General features: G+C 39.9%; 1 protein-coding gene across 2 annotated transcripts in view; it reads left to right on the top strand.

Moving 5' to 3' along the window:
• ALDH16A1 (aldehyde dehydrogenase 16 family member A1) overlaps window positions 1–17411 on the top strand; it is a 68634-nt gene that overhangs the window by 17749 nt on the left and 33474 nt on the right. For both annotated transcript variants that reach the window (XM_039335234.1, XM_039335233.1), the window contains 4 exons: window positions 1125–1223; window positions 7475–7611; window positions 8784–8889; window positions 8967–9133. In XM_039335234.1, coding sequence (XP_039191168.1) covers window positions 1125–1223; window positions 7475–7611; window positions 8784–8889; window positions 8967–9133 — 509 coding nt within the window. The remainder of the gene's footprint in view (window positions 1–1124; window positions 1224–7474; window positions 7612–8783; window positions 8890–8966; window positions 9134–17411) is intronic.

The following is a 17411-nucleotide window of genomic DNA, read 5'->3' on the forward strand; positions in this document are numbered from 1 at the left end:
CTTCAGGAAAACCAGCTTTTTATAAAAATACCTTTAGGAAATAAATTTATTAATGTGTATTTGATGGAAAAGTCATCTCACACATAGTTAATAGGTAATGTCTTTAAAAAAATGGGTCCATTACTGTAAATGGTATTAGATATGGAATTTATCCAGAGCCAAACCGCATTGCTCATAAAGATGTAAATAGAAATAAGCCTACGGTTGTGTAAAAACATTGTAAAACATGTCTGTGAAACATCTGTTGTGATTTGTGAAAATCATGGCCTTTTGTTTCTTTGCCAGTTGTTAAGGTACTGGCAGGAAGGAAGGAAGGAAGGAAGGAAGGAAGGAAGGAAGGAAGGAAGGAAGGAAGGAAGGAAAGGAAGGAAGGAAGGAAGGAAGGAAGGAAGGAAGGAAGGAAGGAAGGAAGGAAGGAAAATGTAAGACTGAAGATTTCAGCTTGAAAGGGAGGAAATATTTCAGTAGACATTTCTAGAAAGAGCTGGGCTTTATTTGTTTGATTCCAGAGTTGATCAAGAATAATGATTTCTCTAAAAAAAATATTTTAAATAAAGAATAATTATTTCTTATTGATTAGGATCATCTTCTCTATCCTGGCATCCTTCAAACAAGATTGTTGCAGGATGTTTCCCTTTCTCTGTTAGCCAGGAAAGGATGGGGAAGATTACTGCATTTGGAGTAGTTATGTTACTTACAGTAGATCCAGCTAGTTCCTATCCTCCACAACCTGAATGTAGTGTTTAATGGGGTCTATTTTCAAGGTTCTTTTTGTTCGTAACTTTGTGTGTGTGGTTTTTTTAACCCCACTAATTTTTAAAGTGTTTAATTTGTTTGAGAAGTGCTTGGTGCTTTCTGAGCTTCGTTGTTTTCTTGTAGGCATTTTATTACCCAACTAGGTAACATCATCATTGCACTAGTTGGATAATGAAACGTCTGCAAGAAAACAACCAAGCTCAGAGGGAGCACAAGAATCCCAGAGTTCAACCCTGAACTAGAAGCATAGCAGAGAAAGGGACCACATAGGTACTGAACCCAACCCCCTGGTCTGTATAGGAATCCAGATTAGGAATTCTGTGACCGATGACTGTCAACATAATTCAAAAGTAATTATTGTTTTTTAGGTTTTCCAGGCCTGGGCATCCCTCCCATCAAGTCAATTGTTTTACCCTCCAACCTTAATCACCGACGTGTATCCGACCTCCCGTTGCGTCCGGGAAGAGGTAGGAGGCGATGAGAAAGCATTTCTGATATCTGATTTAATCACTAGAAATTAATGCTGGTAATAAATGGAATAAGAGAGCCAGTTGGGTCCAGTAGTTAAGGCTCTAGGCCAGAAACCGGGAGATTGTCAGTTCTAATCCTGTCTTGGGCATGAAAGCCAGCTGGGTGACTTTGGGCCAGTCACTTTCTCTTAGCCCAGTCCACCTCACAGGGTTGTTCTTGTGATAAAAATAATAAAGGTCAGACAGACAGCTGGACGGAGAAGGAAGGAAGGAAGGAAGGAGAAAGAAAGAAGAAAGAAAAAGAAAGAAAGAAAGAAAGAAAGAAAGAAAGAAAGAAAGAAAGAAAGAAAGAAAGAAAGAAAGAAAGAAAGAAAGAAAGAAAGAAAGAAAGAAAGAAAGAAAGAAAGAAAGAAAGAAAGAAACAGCACTGAGCCAATGCTAGGAACTGTTCCCTCTTCAGATAACCATGTCTGGCCATATGCTAGATCTCTTTTAAACTAGTTTTAATCCATCTTTCTCTTCTCACCTGCTGTATTCAGACATGTTAGATCTCTCTTGCTTTAAGTGTTAATTTAATTGTTTTAATACCCACTGACCCTGATACCATGTTGAATTGGAAATTCTGGTGGAAGGCACCTTGGCAGATGAGGCCGCCATTCTGAACTTAGCCTGTGACCATTTAAAACATGGGCAACATTAACAATATCCTACCTTCTCTTCTCTTTTTTTCTGCCTCTCTTTGTCTCCTCTCTTCCCCCTGTATGTACTTTTGGATTGTAACTTCTGTAAGCTTCTGAAGTCTGACAGGTTGAAGAAAGCTGTGGTAGGGGGTCAAAAGTGGGGCTTTGAAAACGCTTCAGACCTCATGCAAAAGTTCTCCTGTTCCTTAAGGTTCCCTCTTACAGATTTCTGTGCCTGCCTGAGAAAGGATATGGCTGTTTTAAAAGTCATATTAAGTTTAATAAATAGATGTCTTAAAGTAGCAACATTTAGGTTTGCAGATAGAAGGCTGAAAAAAGATTAGTGCTATGCTAGGTTTGAAGTTTTCCAATTATTATGGCTGTATAAAGTATTAGGAAGGAATGCCAATAAATACCCTTCCTCAAAATGTTAAAGCAGCCCCATCCTCCAACAAAAGATCCCATGTACTCGTTCCCAAACTTTCCCACATACATGTGCAGGCATTTTTGTTTTGCTGATAACTGATAGACGTACACAGATAGACAATTGGGGAAAAGCTCTGAAATAAAGGTAGTCCTCAACTTACAATAGTAAAAAGTTCAAAGTTACAGCGGCACCGTGACATGACCGTTTTTCACATTTACGACCATTGCAGCATCCCCGTAGTCATGTGATCAAAATTAAACTAAAAAATTAACTAACATTAACGAAAAAATCTTTCAAAGATCCTGGAGCACTGGGGAACTACCAGAGGATTGGAAAAGAACTGATATAGTTCCCATCTTCAAAAAAGGGAAAAAAATTGAATCCAGGAAACTACAGACCCATCAGCCTGACCTCAATACCTGGGAAGATTCTGGAAAAGTTAATCAAACAACGGGTCAGCAAACACCTGCTAGAGGCAAACAAAGCCATTACCAAAACCCAACATTTTTGTCAAAAACAGACAAATCTTATTACATTTTTGACCAAGTGACAAAATTAGTGGACCAAAGGAATGCGGTGGGTATAATTTATTTGGACTTCAGTAAGGCATTTGATAAAGAAAAATGTGGGTTAGACAGCATCACCATCAGATGGATTTGTAGCTGGCTGATCAGACATACTCAGTGTGTGGTTCTCAATGGAAGTGTTTTTACATGAAGTGTATAGCGGGGTGCCCCAGGGCTCTGTTCTTGGCCCACATTCAATACCAAGCTAGCAGGAATAGCCAACACTCCAGAAGATAGGCTTAAAATACAGAATGATCTTGACAGACGTGAACATTGGGCGCTATCTAACAAAATGAAATTCAACGGTGAAAAAAGTAAGGTTCTACATTTAGACAAGAAAAACCAAATGCACAGATATAGTGTAAGTGGTACCTTGCTCAATAGTAGTACCTGTGAGAGGGATCTCGGAGTCCTAGTGGACAATCACTTAAATATGAGCCAGCAGTGTGCTGCAGCTGCCAAAAAAGCCAACACAATGCTAGGCTGCATTAACAGGGATAGAATCAAGATCACGTGAAGTGTTAATAACACTTTACAATGGCTTAGTAAGGCCATACATGGAATACTGCATCCAGTTTTGGTCACTACTATGTAAAATAAATGTTGAGACTCTAAAAAGAGCAACAAAGATGATTAGGGGACTGAAGGCTAAAACATATCAAGGAATGGTTGCTGGAATTGAGTATGTCTAGTTTAATGAAGAAAAGGACGAGGGGGGACGTGATGGCAGTGTTCCAATATCTCAGGTGTTGCCACAAAGAAAGAGTCAAGCTATTCTCCAAAGCGCCTGAAGGCAGTACAAGAAACTAACCAGAGAGAGAAGCAACCTAGAACTAAGGAGAAACTTCCTGACAGTTAGAACAATTAATCAGTGGAACAACCTGCCTCCAGAAGCTGTGAATGCTCCAACCCTGGAAGTTTTTAAGAAGAGACTGAACAGTCATTTGTCCGAAATGGTATAGGGTTTCCTGCCTGAGCAGGGGGTTGGACTAGATGATCTCCAAGGTTCCTTCCAACAAATTATTATTGTTATTATTACTATTACTGTTATTATTGATCATCGCAGAGTCAGCCAGATGTTCAGACTGGATTTGGCATTTTGTTTACCTATCGAGTCCTTACCAAGGACCTGGGATAGGCAGATATGGATGTTTGATGATATTACAGATATTGTCGCAGGATGGAGGCGGTTCCTAGTAAGGCCATCTTTTGCAATTGACTAATGGCAAATTTGTCAATGCCAATGGTATTCAAGTGGTGCTCCAGTTGTTTTGGGATTGCACCCAAGGTGTCTATTACTATTGGTACTACCCTTGCTTGCTTTTGCCACAGTCTTTCTATTTGTAGGTCTTTGTATTTTGTTATCTTCTTCAGTTCTTTCTCGTCTATTCTGCTGTCTCCAGGCATTGCCACATCTACTATCCACACTTTTTTGTCTTTCTTATCAACAGTTGTTAAGTCCGAGGTGTTACGTGGCAGGTGCTTGTCTGTTTGAATTCTGAAGTCCCAGAGCAGTTTAATTTTATCATTTTCTATGACTTTCTGTATTTTATGATCCCACCAGTTCTTGCTTACAGGCAAATGATATTTCTTGCAGATCTTCCAATGCACCATTGTTGCTACTTTGTCATGCCGCTGCTTGTAGTCAATCTGTGCGATCTTCTTGCAGCAGCTTACCAGATGGTCCACTGTTTCTTCAGCTTCTTTGCATAGGCGGCACTTACTGTCTGTTGCTGTCTTCTCAATTTTGACTTTATATGCATTTGTCCTTAAGGCTTGGTCTTGTGCAGCCAGAATTAGTCCCTTGGTCTCTTTCTTCAATTTTCCTGCTCTTAGCCATTTCCAGGTCTTGTTATTATCTGCTTTCCCAGCTATTTTTTTTAATGTACTAGCTATATAGTGGTTTATCTTCCCATGCCTCTATTCTGTTCTTCATTTGGTCTTTCTTGTAGGCCAGTTTGGCCTCTCCAGTAGTCAGTAAACCTTCCTGATATACTAATTTCAGTGTATCTTCATCACTGTCCTACGGATATTCTTCCAAAGCCATTTTTTCTTCTTCAACCATCTGATGTACTTGCAGCATTCCACGCCCACCTATCTGCCTTGGTAGATAAAGTCTGTCAATGTCACTGCATGGATGAAGGTCATGATTCATTGTCATTATTTTTCTGGTCTTCCTATCCATTGCTTTTAGTTCTGCTTTTCCGTACAGCTTCAGATCATCCACGTAAAGGAGGTGGGATAGTCTGGCAGATGTTTTTGATGTTTGATAGCCATGTCCTGAGTTATTCAGTATTGACAGAGGAAACAGTGCAATAACAAATAGTAAAGGTGACAATGAATCTCCTTGAAATATTCCTCTCTTGATATTAACCTCTCCCAGTCTGTCACCATTGACCTGCAACTGTGTCTTCCATTGTGCCATCGATCTTTGCACAAATTTTCTGATGTTTCTACTGACTCCTGTTATTTCTAGGCACTTGATTATCCAGTATGTGGCAGAGAGTCAAATGCCTTTTTGTAGTCAATCCATGCCACATTCAGGTTGGTCTTCCTTTTCTTGCAGTTTTCCAAGATCATTTTGTCTCTTAGGATTGATCTTTTGTTCCTCTGTTATTGGTTTCCTTTCTGCGGTTTCCTTTCTGCTCCGGTGAGATTGTTTTCAACTAGATGCTGTTGTACTGCATCAGCTATCACACCAGTTAGCAGTTTGAAAGTTGTTGGTAAGCAGGTAATTGGCCTGCATTATTATTATTATTAAATTCAGAGGCTTGATAACTGACTTATATATATGACGGTTTCATTAGGGGATCAGGGATCATGTGATCCCCTTTTGCGACCTTCTGCCAAGCAAAGTCAATGGGGAAGCCAGATTTACTTAACAACCATGTTGCTAACTTCACAACTGCAGTGATTCATTTATCTTCTGTGGCAAGAAAGGTCGTAAAATGGGGCAAAATTTATTTAACAAATGTTTCACTTAGCAACAAAAATTTTGGGCTTAATTCTGGTCGTAAGTTGAGACCTGCCTCTAGTCACTCCTCACCTTTCAGAGGATGTGGCTATTTTTTAAAGCATTAAGGGAGGATGCTTTGCTTACTGCAGTGTGCAAAGCATCCCTCCTGAACCTTTGCACAGTTGTAGGTTCATAACAGTTGTTACTCTCTTCCACCCTTGGCATCTGTCAAAGGAAGCTATGCCATGATGAACTAACAGGGGGCCCTCTCGTGACACCAAATTGTGATTGAAAGAGAGAAAGAGCTTGACCTTGTCCAGGACTTTTAATCCAGCAAGGTGAATTAAATAAAGGGGGAGGAAACCCACAGTAAACCTTACATTAGAAAAGTTTAACACATTTGTATCTAATATAAAGAAGATACTTAGGTGCACTACCTAATGGGAAAGTGGCTTTATATAATAAGGATGCAGTGAGTGATGATACCAATTATCATATACATGGAGAAGGGCCTTGTGTCCCCACTCACTGCCTTTTTTGGGTATAAGAGATGGACATTTAGCTTTGTTTCTTCATTTTGTAGCAACAGGTAGTTCTTGACTTACGACTGAATTGTTTGAAGTTATACAGGCCAACATGGGGGCTACTTGCAACCTGGATTTAAAATCCCAACAGTTGCCCCCTTCCACAGTCATGTGACCAAACTTCAGGTACTCAGCAACCATGCTGTATTTATTGCTGTTTATAGTATCCCAGGATTGGGCACCATGTTTTATGGTGGTTTTGCCAAAAACCGGCAATTACGGTCATTTTCCAGCAAAACCAGAGCTATAACGAAACATTACTTCATTGGATGACTGCAGCATTTGTTTTACGACTGAAGCGGTTGCAAAATGTATAACTATCATGACAGCTCCACTGAAGTTTTAAATCGAAGACCACCTTTATAATAAATGTGTAGGCAGTCCTCGACAGTTGTTAAGTGAGTTTTGCCTATTTTATGACCTTTCTTGGCACAGTTGTTAAATGAATCACTGCAGTTGTTACGTTAGTAACACTGTTGTTAAGCGAATCTGGCTTTCCCATTGACCTTGCTTTTCAGAAAGTCATAAAAGGGGATCATATGACCCTGGGACACAGCAAACATTTATAAACCTGAGTCAGCTGCCAAGAATCTGAATTTTGATCACGTGACCATGGGGATGCTGCAGTGGTTATTAAGTATGAAAAATGGCCATAAGTCACTTTTTTCAGTGCCGTTGTAACTTCGAACAATCACTAAATGAACTGTTGTAAGTTGAGGACTACCTGTATACTACACCTTTGTCTACATTCCCTGTATTTTCCATACCACCAGATTTTGGTTATTGTGATGAAGGGACTCTGGAGTCTTCCAGGTTAGCTTTGTGGCCTTGAGGCTCCAGGTTGCTCCTTCTCAGCCTAAAAATTTGAAGGAAGTGACGCTTTTCATCCTACACAAAATGTTTAAATTGAACTATTCATACTAATTTGCTGTGTCTATCATGCAGCAGCTTCTGCTGTTCTCGGCCAAACTTTGCCTCCTTGGCAGAGTTTATGAGGTAATGTATTCTCATGATCCAAAGCATTTTCTTTTCCAGATCTTTGGACCTGTTCTGGTATCCCTGACTTTCCGGACAACCAAGGAAGCGATGACTTTGGGGAACAGTACACCTCATGGACTGGCTGCTAGTGTGTGGACCGAAATTCTCTCCTTAGCACTCGAAGTTGCCCACAGGTATCACTATAAGTGCAGCCTGATCTTCGTTAAGGTGTCCTGATCTCTCTTCTGGATCCCTGCTCCATCTGAATTCTATCACTCAGTTCCCAATCACAGAAATCTAAGTCATTGTTTTCCCCCTATACAAGTAGTCCTCGACTTACAGCAGTTCATTTAGAGAACGTTCAACATTACAATAGCATTGAAAAGAGTGACTTATGATCATTTTTCACAGTTAACCTTTGCAGCATCCTCATGAACATGGGATCAAAATTCAAATGTTTCGCAATTGGTTCATGCTTGTGACTATTGCTGTGTCCCAGGATAATCCGATCACTTTTACACAAACTTTTGACAAGCAAAGTCTATAGGGAAGCCATATTTACTTAACAACTTACTAACTGCAGTTGATTCCCTTGACAACTGTGGCAAGAAAGGTCATAAAATGGGACAAAACTCACTTAACAAAGGTCTGACTTAACAACAGAAATTTTGGGCTCAGTTGTGGTTGTAAGTCCAGGACTACCTGTAATACAAGAGCTTCAGTATCCAGTAAGACCAGAAATGTTCATCCCAGGGAAGCAGCTGTGATTCTACAGAAAATTGCCAATATCCTAACCCAGGGATAGGCAACCTTGGCTCTTTTATGACTCGTGGACTTCAATTCCCAGAATTCCTGAGCCAGGCATGCTGAGGGGAAAGGAAGAGGTTTCCATGCTGAGCCATGCTCGCTCAGGAATTCTGGGAGTTGAAGTCCACGAGTCATAAAAGAGCCAAGGTTGCCTACCCCTGCCCTAACTTTTCTTAAATGTGACCCTTTGTAGGATCAGGTGACTGAATGCTGAGATGGGAGAATCAATCACCATCATGATGTTTCTGAATGTGTCCTCCTATTTCAGTTCCTGAAAGTATCACATCAAAATGTTCCAAATCAGAATATTCCCAACTGGGCTAATTTTATTCATTTTTACTTGTATGGCATGTTTTATAAAAAGGCAGATTTCATCTACACATGCTCTTATAAGCTGAAGCAGTCCAGTTTGTTCTACCGTGCAGGTTCTTACACCTTCAAGGAATTTGGGTATGTGTCCACAAGTGTCTCCCAAGAATACAGAAAGAGCAAAAGCGTTTCACATTTTGTGTCACAATACTCGATATTTCACACCTTTTTTTGCCTTCTATATTCTTAGTTTGCAGGTTGGAACAGTCTGGATCAACAGCCACAATATGTTAGATGCCGCAGCTGCCTTTGGAGGGTACAAGGAAAGTGGCCATGGACGGAACGGAGGCAAAGAGGTTAGTGAGGAAGTAACTGGTTGGCGGGAGGCATCCCAGCACATCTCCAAGTTTAATTCTGAATTCTTTCTGTCCAGGCACTTTATGAATATGTGAGACCAATCTGGGAAATTCAACCACGCATTTGTAGTATGGATCTGAATTACAAAAACTTGGCTACCTCACCAGAGAGTGATCTCCCAGTGATTCCTGGGGACAAGACTCCCTGCTCTCTAGTTTCTGAACTGAAAGGAGGCATTCCAAGGTAAGAATAAGTATGAAAGTACCTGATTTTCTCAGAAAACAACTTCACATACTTTGTAGCAAGGATTTTTTTTTTTAAAAAAAGAGAGAATCAGATGTGATGACGTTACATAGCTATAGTAGCTCAGAGCAGAATGGGACAACTTACCGTGGCATTTACATAGTTCCTATAATCATCATCATCATCCCCCAGTGAGGCACTACCTTGACGTGGTTGTGGGGCTTGTGTACTCTGAGGAAGATGAGAGCTATGCCAGAGGTTCAACCATACTGGACAGGTCTCATTAGAGGAGTCAGACAAAGAGTGTCTCTCCCATAAAAAATACGGTGAGATGTAAATTTCAGAATGCCATACTGGCTCGGATGTCGCCCGGGTTAACAAGGTCCGCGCTAGATATTGGAGTTCCTGGATATCTGGTGAAAAATGGGTTACAGGACTCAGGACTGTTGGCTGAGCAACCAGGGCCAGCAGCTGTAGAACTACTGGAAGAAAAGGTGTTTATCCGTCACAGATACACAATGATTGAAAACAAAGAAATAATGATCTGTTACTACAGATCAAGTCCAACAAGAAGAGGATATCTAAAACGAATGCACCAGTTCTGGAAAGAACAACATCCAGAATCAGAAATAACAGAACAGAGACTAGCAGATCAACGCCGATTTATAATACGAAATAAAGTATTCACAGAAACAGAATTGGACGAACTGCAAAGATTTACCCAGGGCAAAGAAATCAAAGCCTTACCAGAAGTAATTCAGAATAAAGAGGCAAACCAGGGGGACTTGGCAGTGAAAGAAGCCAGCAGAGATATACAACTGTTCTCATTTGGAAACCAGGCACCACTTCCTCAGGAAGAACAAAACCCTCTAACTAAAGAAATAAAAGAATTTAAACAAAGAATAACTGAGGATCTAGAACAGCACAAAAACAACAGAATAAGGCTGCCTGCATTGAAGTTTGTTCCAAAGAAACAGCTAGCACAAGCATTAAAAGATGCAAATACTGCAGTATAAGCACCAATTCACTGCAAGAAACAAACCAACTAATGTACAGCACAGCTGCAGTTATAACTGAATACCTGGGATGCAAAATCAACAAAGAAGAAAAACAAACAAACAGTGCACCAGAAAAATGGAAGGTTAGACTAGAAAATAAGATCAGCAAGCTAAGATCACATGCAAGCAAGAACAGATGAAAGAAAAGAAGCTGAAGAACAAGAAGACCAAAGAATACCTAATCAAGAAATACCACTTAGAAACAAGGAAGATCAAGGAAGCACTGGAAATAATAAAGCAACAAATAACAGCTATAGCCAGGAAAATTAGTAGATATGAAGCTCGGATTGCAATTGCAAACTATAGGCAGAACCTCCAATTTCAATCCAATCAGAAACGTTTCTACCAATCCATCAATGGAGAAACTGCAATGAATCAGTCAGTACCTGACAAGGAAGAAACAGTGCAGTTCTGGAAGCAGATATGGGATAACCCAAAGAAATACAACAAGGATGCGGCTTGGTTAAAAGAGGTGGATGCAAATAAAACAGAAGTTGAAATGAAAGAACTAGTAATAACAACAAAAATGGTAGAAAAAAGAGCAAAGAAAATCAAAAATTGGTCAGCACCAGGTGAAGATGAACTGCATGGGTTTTGGTTGAAACATCTAACTGTTATACACCCACTCATTGCCAAGCAGTTCAACAATATACTACAAGGAGGAGAAATTGAAAAGTGGCTAACAACTGGGAAAACCTACCTAATAATGAAAAATCCAGCAAAAGGGGCAACACCAGGCAACTACAGGCCAATTACCTGCTTACCAACAACTTTCAAATTACTAACTGGTGTGGTAGCTGATGCAGTACAACAGCATCTAGTTGAAAATAATCTCTTTCCACCTGACCAGAAAGGAAACCGCCCCAATAGCAGAGGAACAAAAGATCAACTCCTAATAGACAAAATGATCTTGGAAAACTGCAAGAAAAGGAAGACCAACCTGCATGTGGCATGGATTGACTATAAAAAGGCATTTGACTCTCTGCCACATGACTGGATAATCAAGTGCCTAGAAATAACAGGAGTCAGTAGAAACATCAGAAAATTTGTGCAAAGATCGATGGCACAATGGAAGACACAGTTGCAGATCAATGGTGAGAGACTGGGAGAGGTTAATATCAAGAGAGGAATATTTCAAGGAGATTCATTGTCACCATTACTATTTGTTATTGCACTGTTTCCTCTGTCAACAATACTGAATAACTCAGGACATGGCTATCAAACATCAAAAACATCTACCAGACTATCCCATCTCCTTTACATGGATGATCTGAAGCTGTATGGAAAAACATCATCTGAAATAGAATCGCTGCTCAACACTGTCCGTATATATAGCCAAGATATTGTAATGGAGTTTGGCTTGGACAAATGTGCCACACTTACTATCAAACAAGGAAAAGTAGTGAAAACTGAAGGAATCAAGATGCCCCACGAAAATAACATTAAGAGTCTGGATGAGGAAGATTACTACAAATACTTGGGTATCCTTCAAGCTGACAACATCAAGCACACTGAAGTCAAGAAAAAGATTAGAGGTGAATACATCAAGAGAGTGAAGAAGATCTTAAAGTCCAAACTCAATGGAGGAAATACCATAAAGGCAATCAACACCTGGGCAATTCCAGTCATTTGGTACACAGCTGAATAGTGGACTGGACTCAAGCAGAACTAAAAGCAATGGATAGGAAGACCAAAAAAAATAATGACAATGAATCATGCCCTTCATCCACGCAGTGACATTGACAGACTTTATCTACCAAGGCAGATAGGTGGGCGTGGAATGCTACAAGTATATCAGATGGTTGAAGAAGAAAAAATGGCTTTGGAAGAATATCTGAAGAACAATGATGAAGATGCACTGAAATTAGTATATCAGGAAGGCTTATTGACTACTGAGAGACCAAACTGGCCTACAAGAAAGACCAAATGAAGAACAGAATAGAGGCATGGGAAGACAAAGCACTACATGGCCAATACATTAAAAAAATAGCTGGGAAAGGCGGCCTTACTAGTAACTGCTTCTACTGTAATACCATCAAACATCCACATCTGCCTATCCCAGGTCCTTGGTAAAGACTCGATAGGTAGACAAAAATGCCAAATCCAGTCTGAACATTTGACTGACTGTGCGATGATCCATAATATGCAAACACCAAATTAGCACATGTGCTCATGAGTTTACCACCCTTTTAGCATTCCCCATAATGCAAGGCTTTTGACAGGAGTGTTCAGGAACTGCCCTGTGTAACAACTCACCGCAGGATAATTCACTATGGGATTAGTTTTTTTTATTAATCATCATCAAAGCATTACAAGATAATTTGGTAGTCATAAAAATGATTTCCTTTGATACAAGAGCTAAAATAATCTTGATGAAAACATAGTCAACAAAAACAAAAATGGACGATCTGAAACTTGAGCTGGCCACTAACGAGTGTATATCGGAGATGGTGACCCTTTGAGAGCTGTGTGCCATGAAATTTCATTTTAATGTATGCCAATTGGTGTACATTTAAAGTGACAATAAAGATGATGATGATGCTTGATCATCGCACAGTCAGCCAGATGTTCAGACTGGATTTGGCATTTTTGTCTACCTATCGAGTCTTTACCAAGGACCTGGGATAGGCAGATGTGGATGTTTGATGGTATTACAGTAGAAGCAGATACTAGTAAGGCTGCCTTTTGCAATTGACTAATGGTGAATTTGTCAATGCCAATGCTGTTCAAGTGGTGCTCCAGTTGTTTTGGGATTGCACTCAAGGTGCCTATTACTATTGGTACTACCCTTGCTTGCCTTTGCCACAGTCTTTCTATATAATTATTAGTATATAATTATTATTATAATATATTATTATTATTATGGATCATCGCACAGTCAGCCAAATGTTCAGCCTGGATTTGGCATTTTGTCTACCTATCGAGTCCTTACCCAGGACCTGGGATAGGCAGATATGGATGTTTGATGGTATTACAGATATCGTCGCAGGATGGAAGCAGTTCCTAGTAAGGCCGCCTTTTGCAATTGACTAATAGCGAGTTTGTCAATGCCAATGGTGTTCAAGTGGTGCTCCAGTTGTTTTGGGATTGCACCCAAGGAGCCTATGACTATTGGTACTACCCTTGCTTGCTTTTGCCACAGTCTTTCTATTTCTATTTGTAGGTCTTTGTATTTTGTTATCTTCTCCAGTTCTTTCTCGTCTATTCTGCTGTCTCCAGGCACTGCCACGTCCACTATCCAGACTTTTTTGTCTTTCTTATCGACAATTGTTAAGTCTGGGGTGTTATGTTGCAGGTGCTTGTCTGTTTGAATTCTGAAGTCCCAGAGCAGTTTAATTTTATCATTTTCTATGACTTTCTCTATTTTATGATCCCACCAGTTTTTGCTTACAGGCAAATGATATTTTTTGCAGATCTTCCAATGCACCATTGTTGCTACTTTGTCATGCCGCTGCTTGTAGTCAGTCTGTGCAATCTTCTTGCAACAGCTTACCAGGTGGTCCACTGTTTCTTCAGCTTCTTTGCATAGGCGGCACTTACTGTCTGTTGCTGTCTTCTCAATTTTGACTTTATATGCATTTGTCCTTAAGGCTTGGTCTTGTGCAGCCAGAATTAGTCCCTCGGTCTCTTTCTTCAATTTTCCTGCTCTTAGCCATTGCCAGGTCTTGTTATTATCTGCTTTCCCAGCTATTTTTTTAATGTATTGGCCATGTAGTGCTTTGTCTTCCCATGCCTCTATTCTGTTCTTCATTTGGTCTTTCTTGTAGGCCAGTTTGGTCTCTCCAGTAGTCAGTAAGCCTTCCTGATATACTAATTTCAGTGCATCTTCATCATTGTTCTTCAGATATTCTTCCAAAGCCATTTTTTCTTCTTCAACCATCTGATGTACTTGTAGCATTCCACGCCCACCTATTTGCCTTGGTAGATAAAGTCTATCAATGTCACTGCGTGGATGAAGGGCATGATTCATTGTCATTATTTTTCTGGTCTGCCTATCCATTGCTTTTAGTTCTGCTTGAGTCCAGTCCACTATTCCAGCTGTGTACCTAATGACTGGGATTGCCCAGGTGTTGATTGCCTTTATGGTATTTCCTCCATTGAGTTTGGATTTTAAGATCTTCTTCACTCTCTTGATGTATTCACCTCTAATCTTTTTCTTGACTTCAGTGTGCTTGATGTTGTCAGCTTGAAGGATACCCAAGTATTTGTAGTACTCTTCCTCATCCAGACTCTTAATGTTATTTTCGTGGGGCATCTTGATTCCTTCAGTTTTCACTACTTTTCCTGTTTGATAGTAAGTGTGGCACATTTGTCCAAGCCAAACTCCATTACAATATCTTGGCTATATATACGGACAGTGTTGAGCAGCGATTCTATTTCAGATGATGTTTTTCCATGCATATTATTATTATTATTATCAATCATCGCACAGTCAGCCAGATGTTCAGACTGGATTTGGCATTTTGTCTACCTATCGAGTCCTTACCCAGGACCTGGGATAGGCAGATGTAGATGTTTGATGGTATTACAGGTATCGTCGCAGGATGGAAGCAGTTCCTAATAAGGCCGCCTTTTGCAATTGACTAATAGCAAATTTGTCAATGCCAATGGTGTTCAAGTGGTGCTCCAGTTGTTTTGGGATTGCACCCAAGGAGCCTATGACTATTGGTACTACCCTTGCTTGCTTTTGCCACAGTCTTTCTATTTCTATTTGTAGGTCTTTGTATTTTGTTATCTTCTCCAGTTCTTTCTCTTCTATTCTGCTGTCTCCAGGCACTGCCACGTCCACTATCCAGACTTTTTTGTCTTTCTTATCGACAATTGTTAAGTCTGGGGTGTTATGTTGCAGGTGCTTGTCTGTTTGAATTCTGAAGTCCCAGAGCAGTTTAATTTTATCATTTTCTATGACTTTCTCTATTTTATGATCCCACCAGTTTTTGCTTACAGGCAAATGATATTTTTTGCAGATCTTCCAATGCACCATTGTTGCTACTTTGTCATGCCGCTGCTTGTAATCAGTCTGTGCAATCTTCTTGCAACAGCTTACCAAGTGGTCCACTGTTTCTTCAGCTTCTTTGCATAGGCGGCACTTACTGTCTGTTGCTGTCTTCTCAATTTTGACTTTGTATGCATTTGTCCTTAAAGCTTGGTCTTGTGCAGCCAGAATTAATCCTTCGGTTTCTTTCTTCAATTTTCCTGCTCTTAGCCATTGCCAGGTTTTATTATTATCTGCTTTCCCAGCTATTTTTTTAATGTATTGGCCATGTAGTGCTTTGTCTTCCCATGCCTCTATTTGTTCTTCATTTGGTCTTTCTTGTAGGCCAGTTTGGTCTCTCCAGTAGTTAGTAAGCCTTCCTGATATACTAATTTCAGTGCATCTTCATCATTGTTCTTCAGATATTCTTCCAAAGCCATTTTTTCTTCTTCAACCATCTGATGTACTTGTAGCATTCCACGCCCACCTATTTGCCTTGGTAGATAAAGTCTATCAATGTCACTGCGTGGATGAAGGGCATGATTCATTGTCATTATTTTTCTGGTCTGCCTATCCATTGCTTTTAGTTCTGCTTGAGTCCAGTCCACTATTCCAGCTGTGTACCTAATGACTGGGATTGCCCAGGTGTTGATTGCCTTTATGGTATTTCCTCCATTGAGTTTGGATTTTAAGATCTTCTTCACTCTCTTGATGTATTCACCTCTAATCTTTTTCTTGACTTCAGTGTGCTTGATGTTGTCAGCTTGAAGGATACCCAAGTATTTGTAGTACTCTTCCTCATCCAGACTCTTAATGTTATTTTCGTGGGGCATCTTGATTCCTTCAGTTTTCACTATTTTTCCTTGTTTGATAGTAAGTGTGGCACATTTGTCCAAGCCAAACTCCATTACAATATCTTGGCTATATATACGGACAGTGTTGAGCAGCGATTCTATTTCAGATGGCGTTTTTCCATACAGCTTCAGATCATCCATGTAAAGGAGATGGGATAGTCTAGCAGATGTTTTTGATGTTTGATAACCATGTCCTGAGTTATTCAGTATTGTTGACAGAGGAAACAGTGCAATAACAAATAGTAATGGTGATAATGAATCTCCTTGAAATATTCCTCTCTTGATATTAACCTCTCCCAGCTTTTCACCATTGATCTGCAACTGTGTCTTCCATTGTGCCATCGATCTTTGCACAAATTTTCTGATGTTTCTACTGACTCCTGTTATTTCTAGGCACTTGATTATCCAATCATGTGGCAGAGAGTCAAATGCCTTTTTGTAGTCAATCCATGCCACATTCAGGTTGGTCTTCCTTCTCTTGCAGTTTTCCAAGATCATTTTGTCTATTAGGAGTTGATCTTTTGTTCCTCTGCTATTGGGGCGGTTTCCTTTCTGCTCAGGTGGAAAGAGATTGTTTTCAACTAGATGCTGTTGTACTGCATCAGCTACCACACCAGTTAGTAATTTGAAAGTTGTTGGTAAGCAGGTAATTGGCCTGTAGTTACCTGGTGTTGCCCCTTTTGCTGGATTTTTCATTATTAGGTAGGTTTTCCCAGTTGTTAGCCACTTTTCAATTTCTCCTCCTTGTAATATATTGTTGAATTGCTTGGCAATGAGTGGGTGTATAACAGTTAGATGTTTCAACCAAAACCCATGCAGTTCATCTTCACCTGGTGCTGACCAATTTTTGATTTTCTTTGCTCTTTTTTCTACCATTTTTGTTGTTATTACTAGTTCTTTCATTTCAACTTCTGTTTTATTTGCATCCACCTCTTTTAACCAAGCCGCATCCTTGTTGTATTTCTTTGGGTTATCCCATATCTGCTTCCAGAATTGCACTGTTTCTTCCTTGTCAGGTACTGACTGATTCCTTGCAGTTTCTCCATTGATGGATTGGTAGAAACGTTTCTGATTGGATTGAAATTGGAGGTTCTGCCTATAGTTTGCAATTCGAGCTTCATATCTACTGATTTTCCTGGCTATAGCTGTTATTTGTTGCTTTATTATTTCCAGTGCTTCCTTGATCTTCCTTGTTTCTAAGTGGTATTTCTTGATTAGGTATTCTTTGGTCTTCTTGTTCTTCAGCTTCTTTTCTTTCATCTGTTCTAGCTTGCTTGCATGTGATCTTAACTTGCTGATCTTATTTTCTAGTCTAACCTTCCATTTTTGTGGTGCACTGTTTGTTTGTTTTTCTTTTTTGTTGATTTTACATCCCAGGTATTCTGTTATAA

Source organism: Crotalus tigris, unplaced genomic scaffold, assembly GCF_016545835.1.
Source record: "Crotalus tigris isolate CLP2741 ecotype Arizona unplaced genomic scaffold, ASM1654583v1 scf7180000017639.5415321, whole genome shotgun sequence".
Classification (NCBI taxonomy): domain Eukaryota; kingdom Metazoa; phylum Chordata; class Lepidosauria; order Squamata; family Viperidae; genus Crotalus; species Crotalus tigris.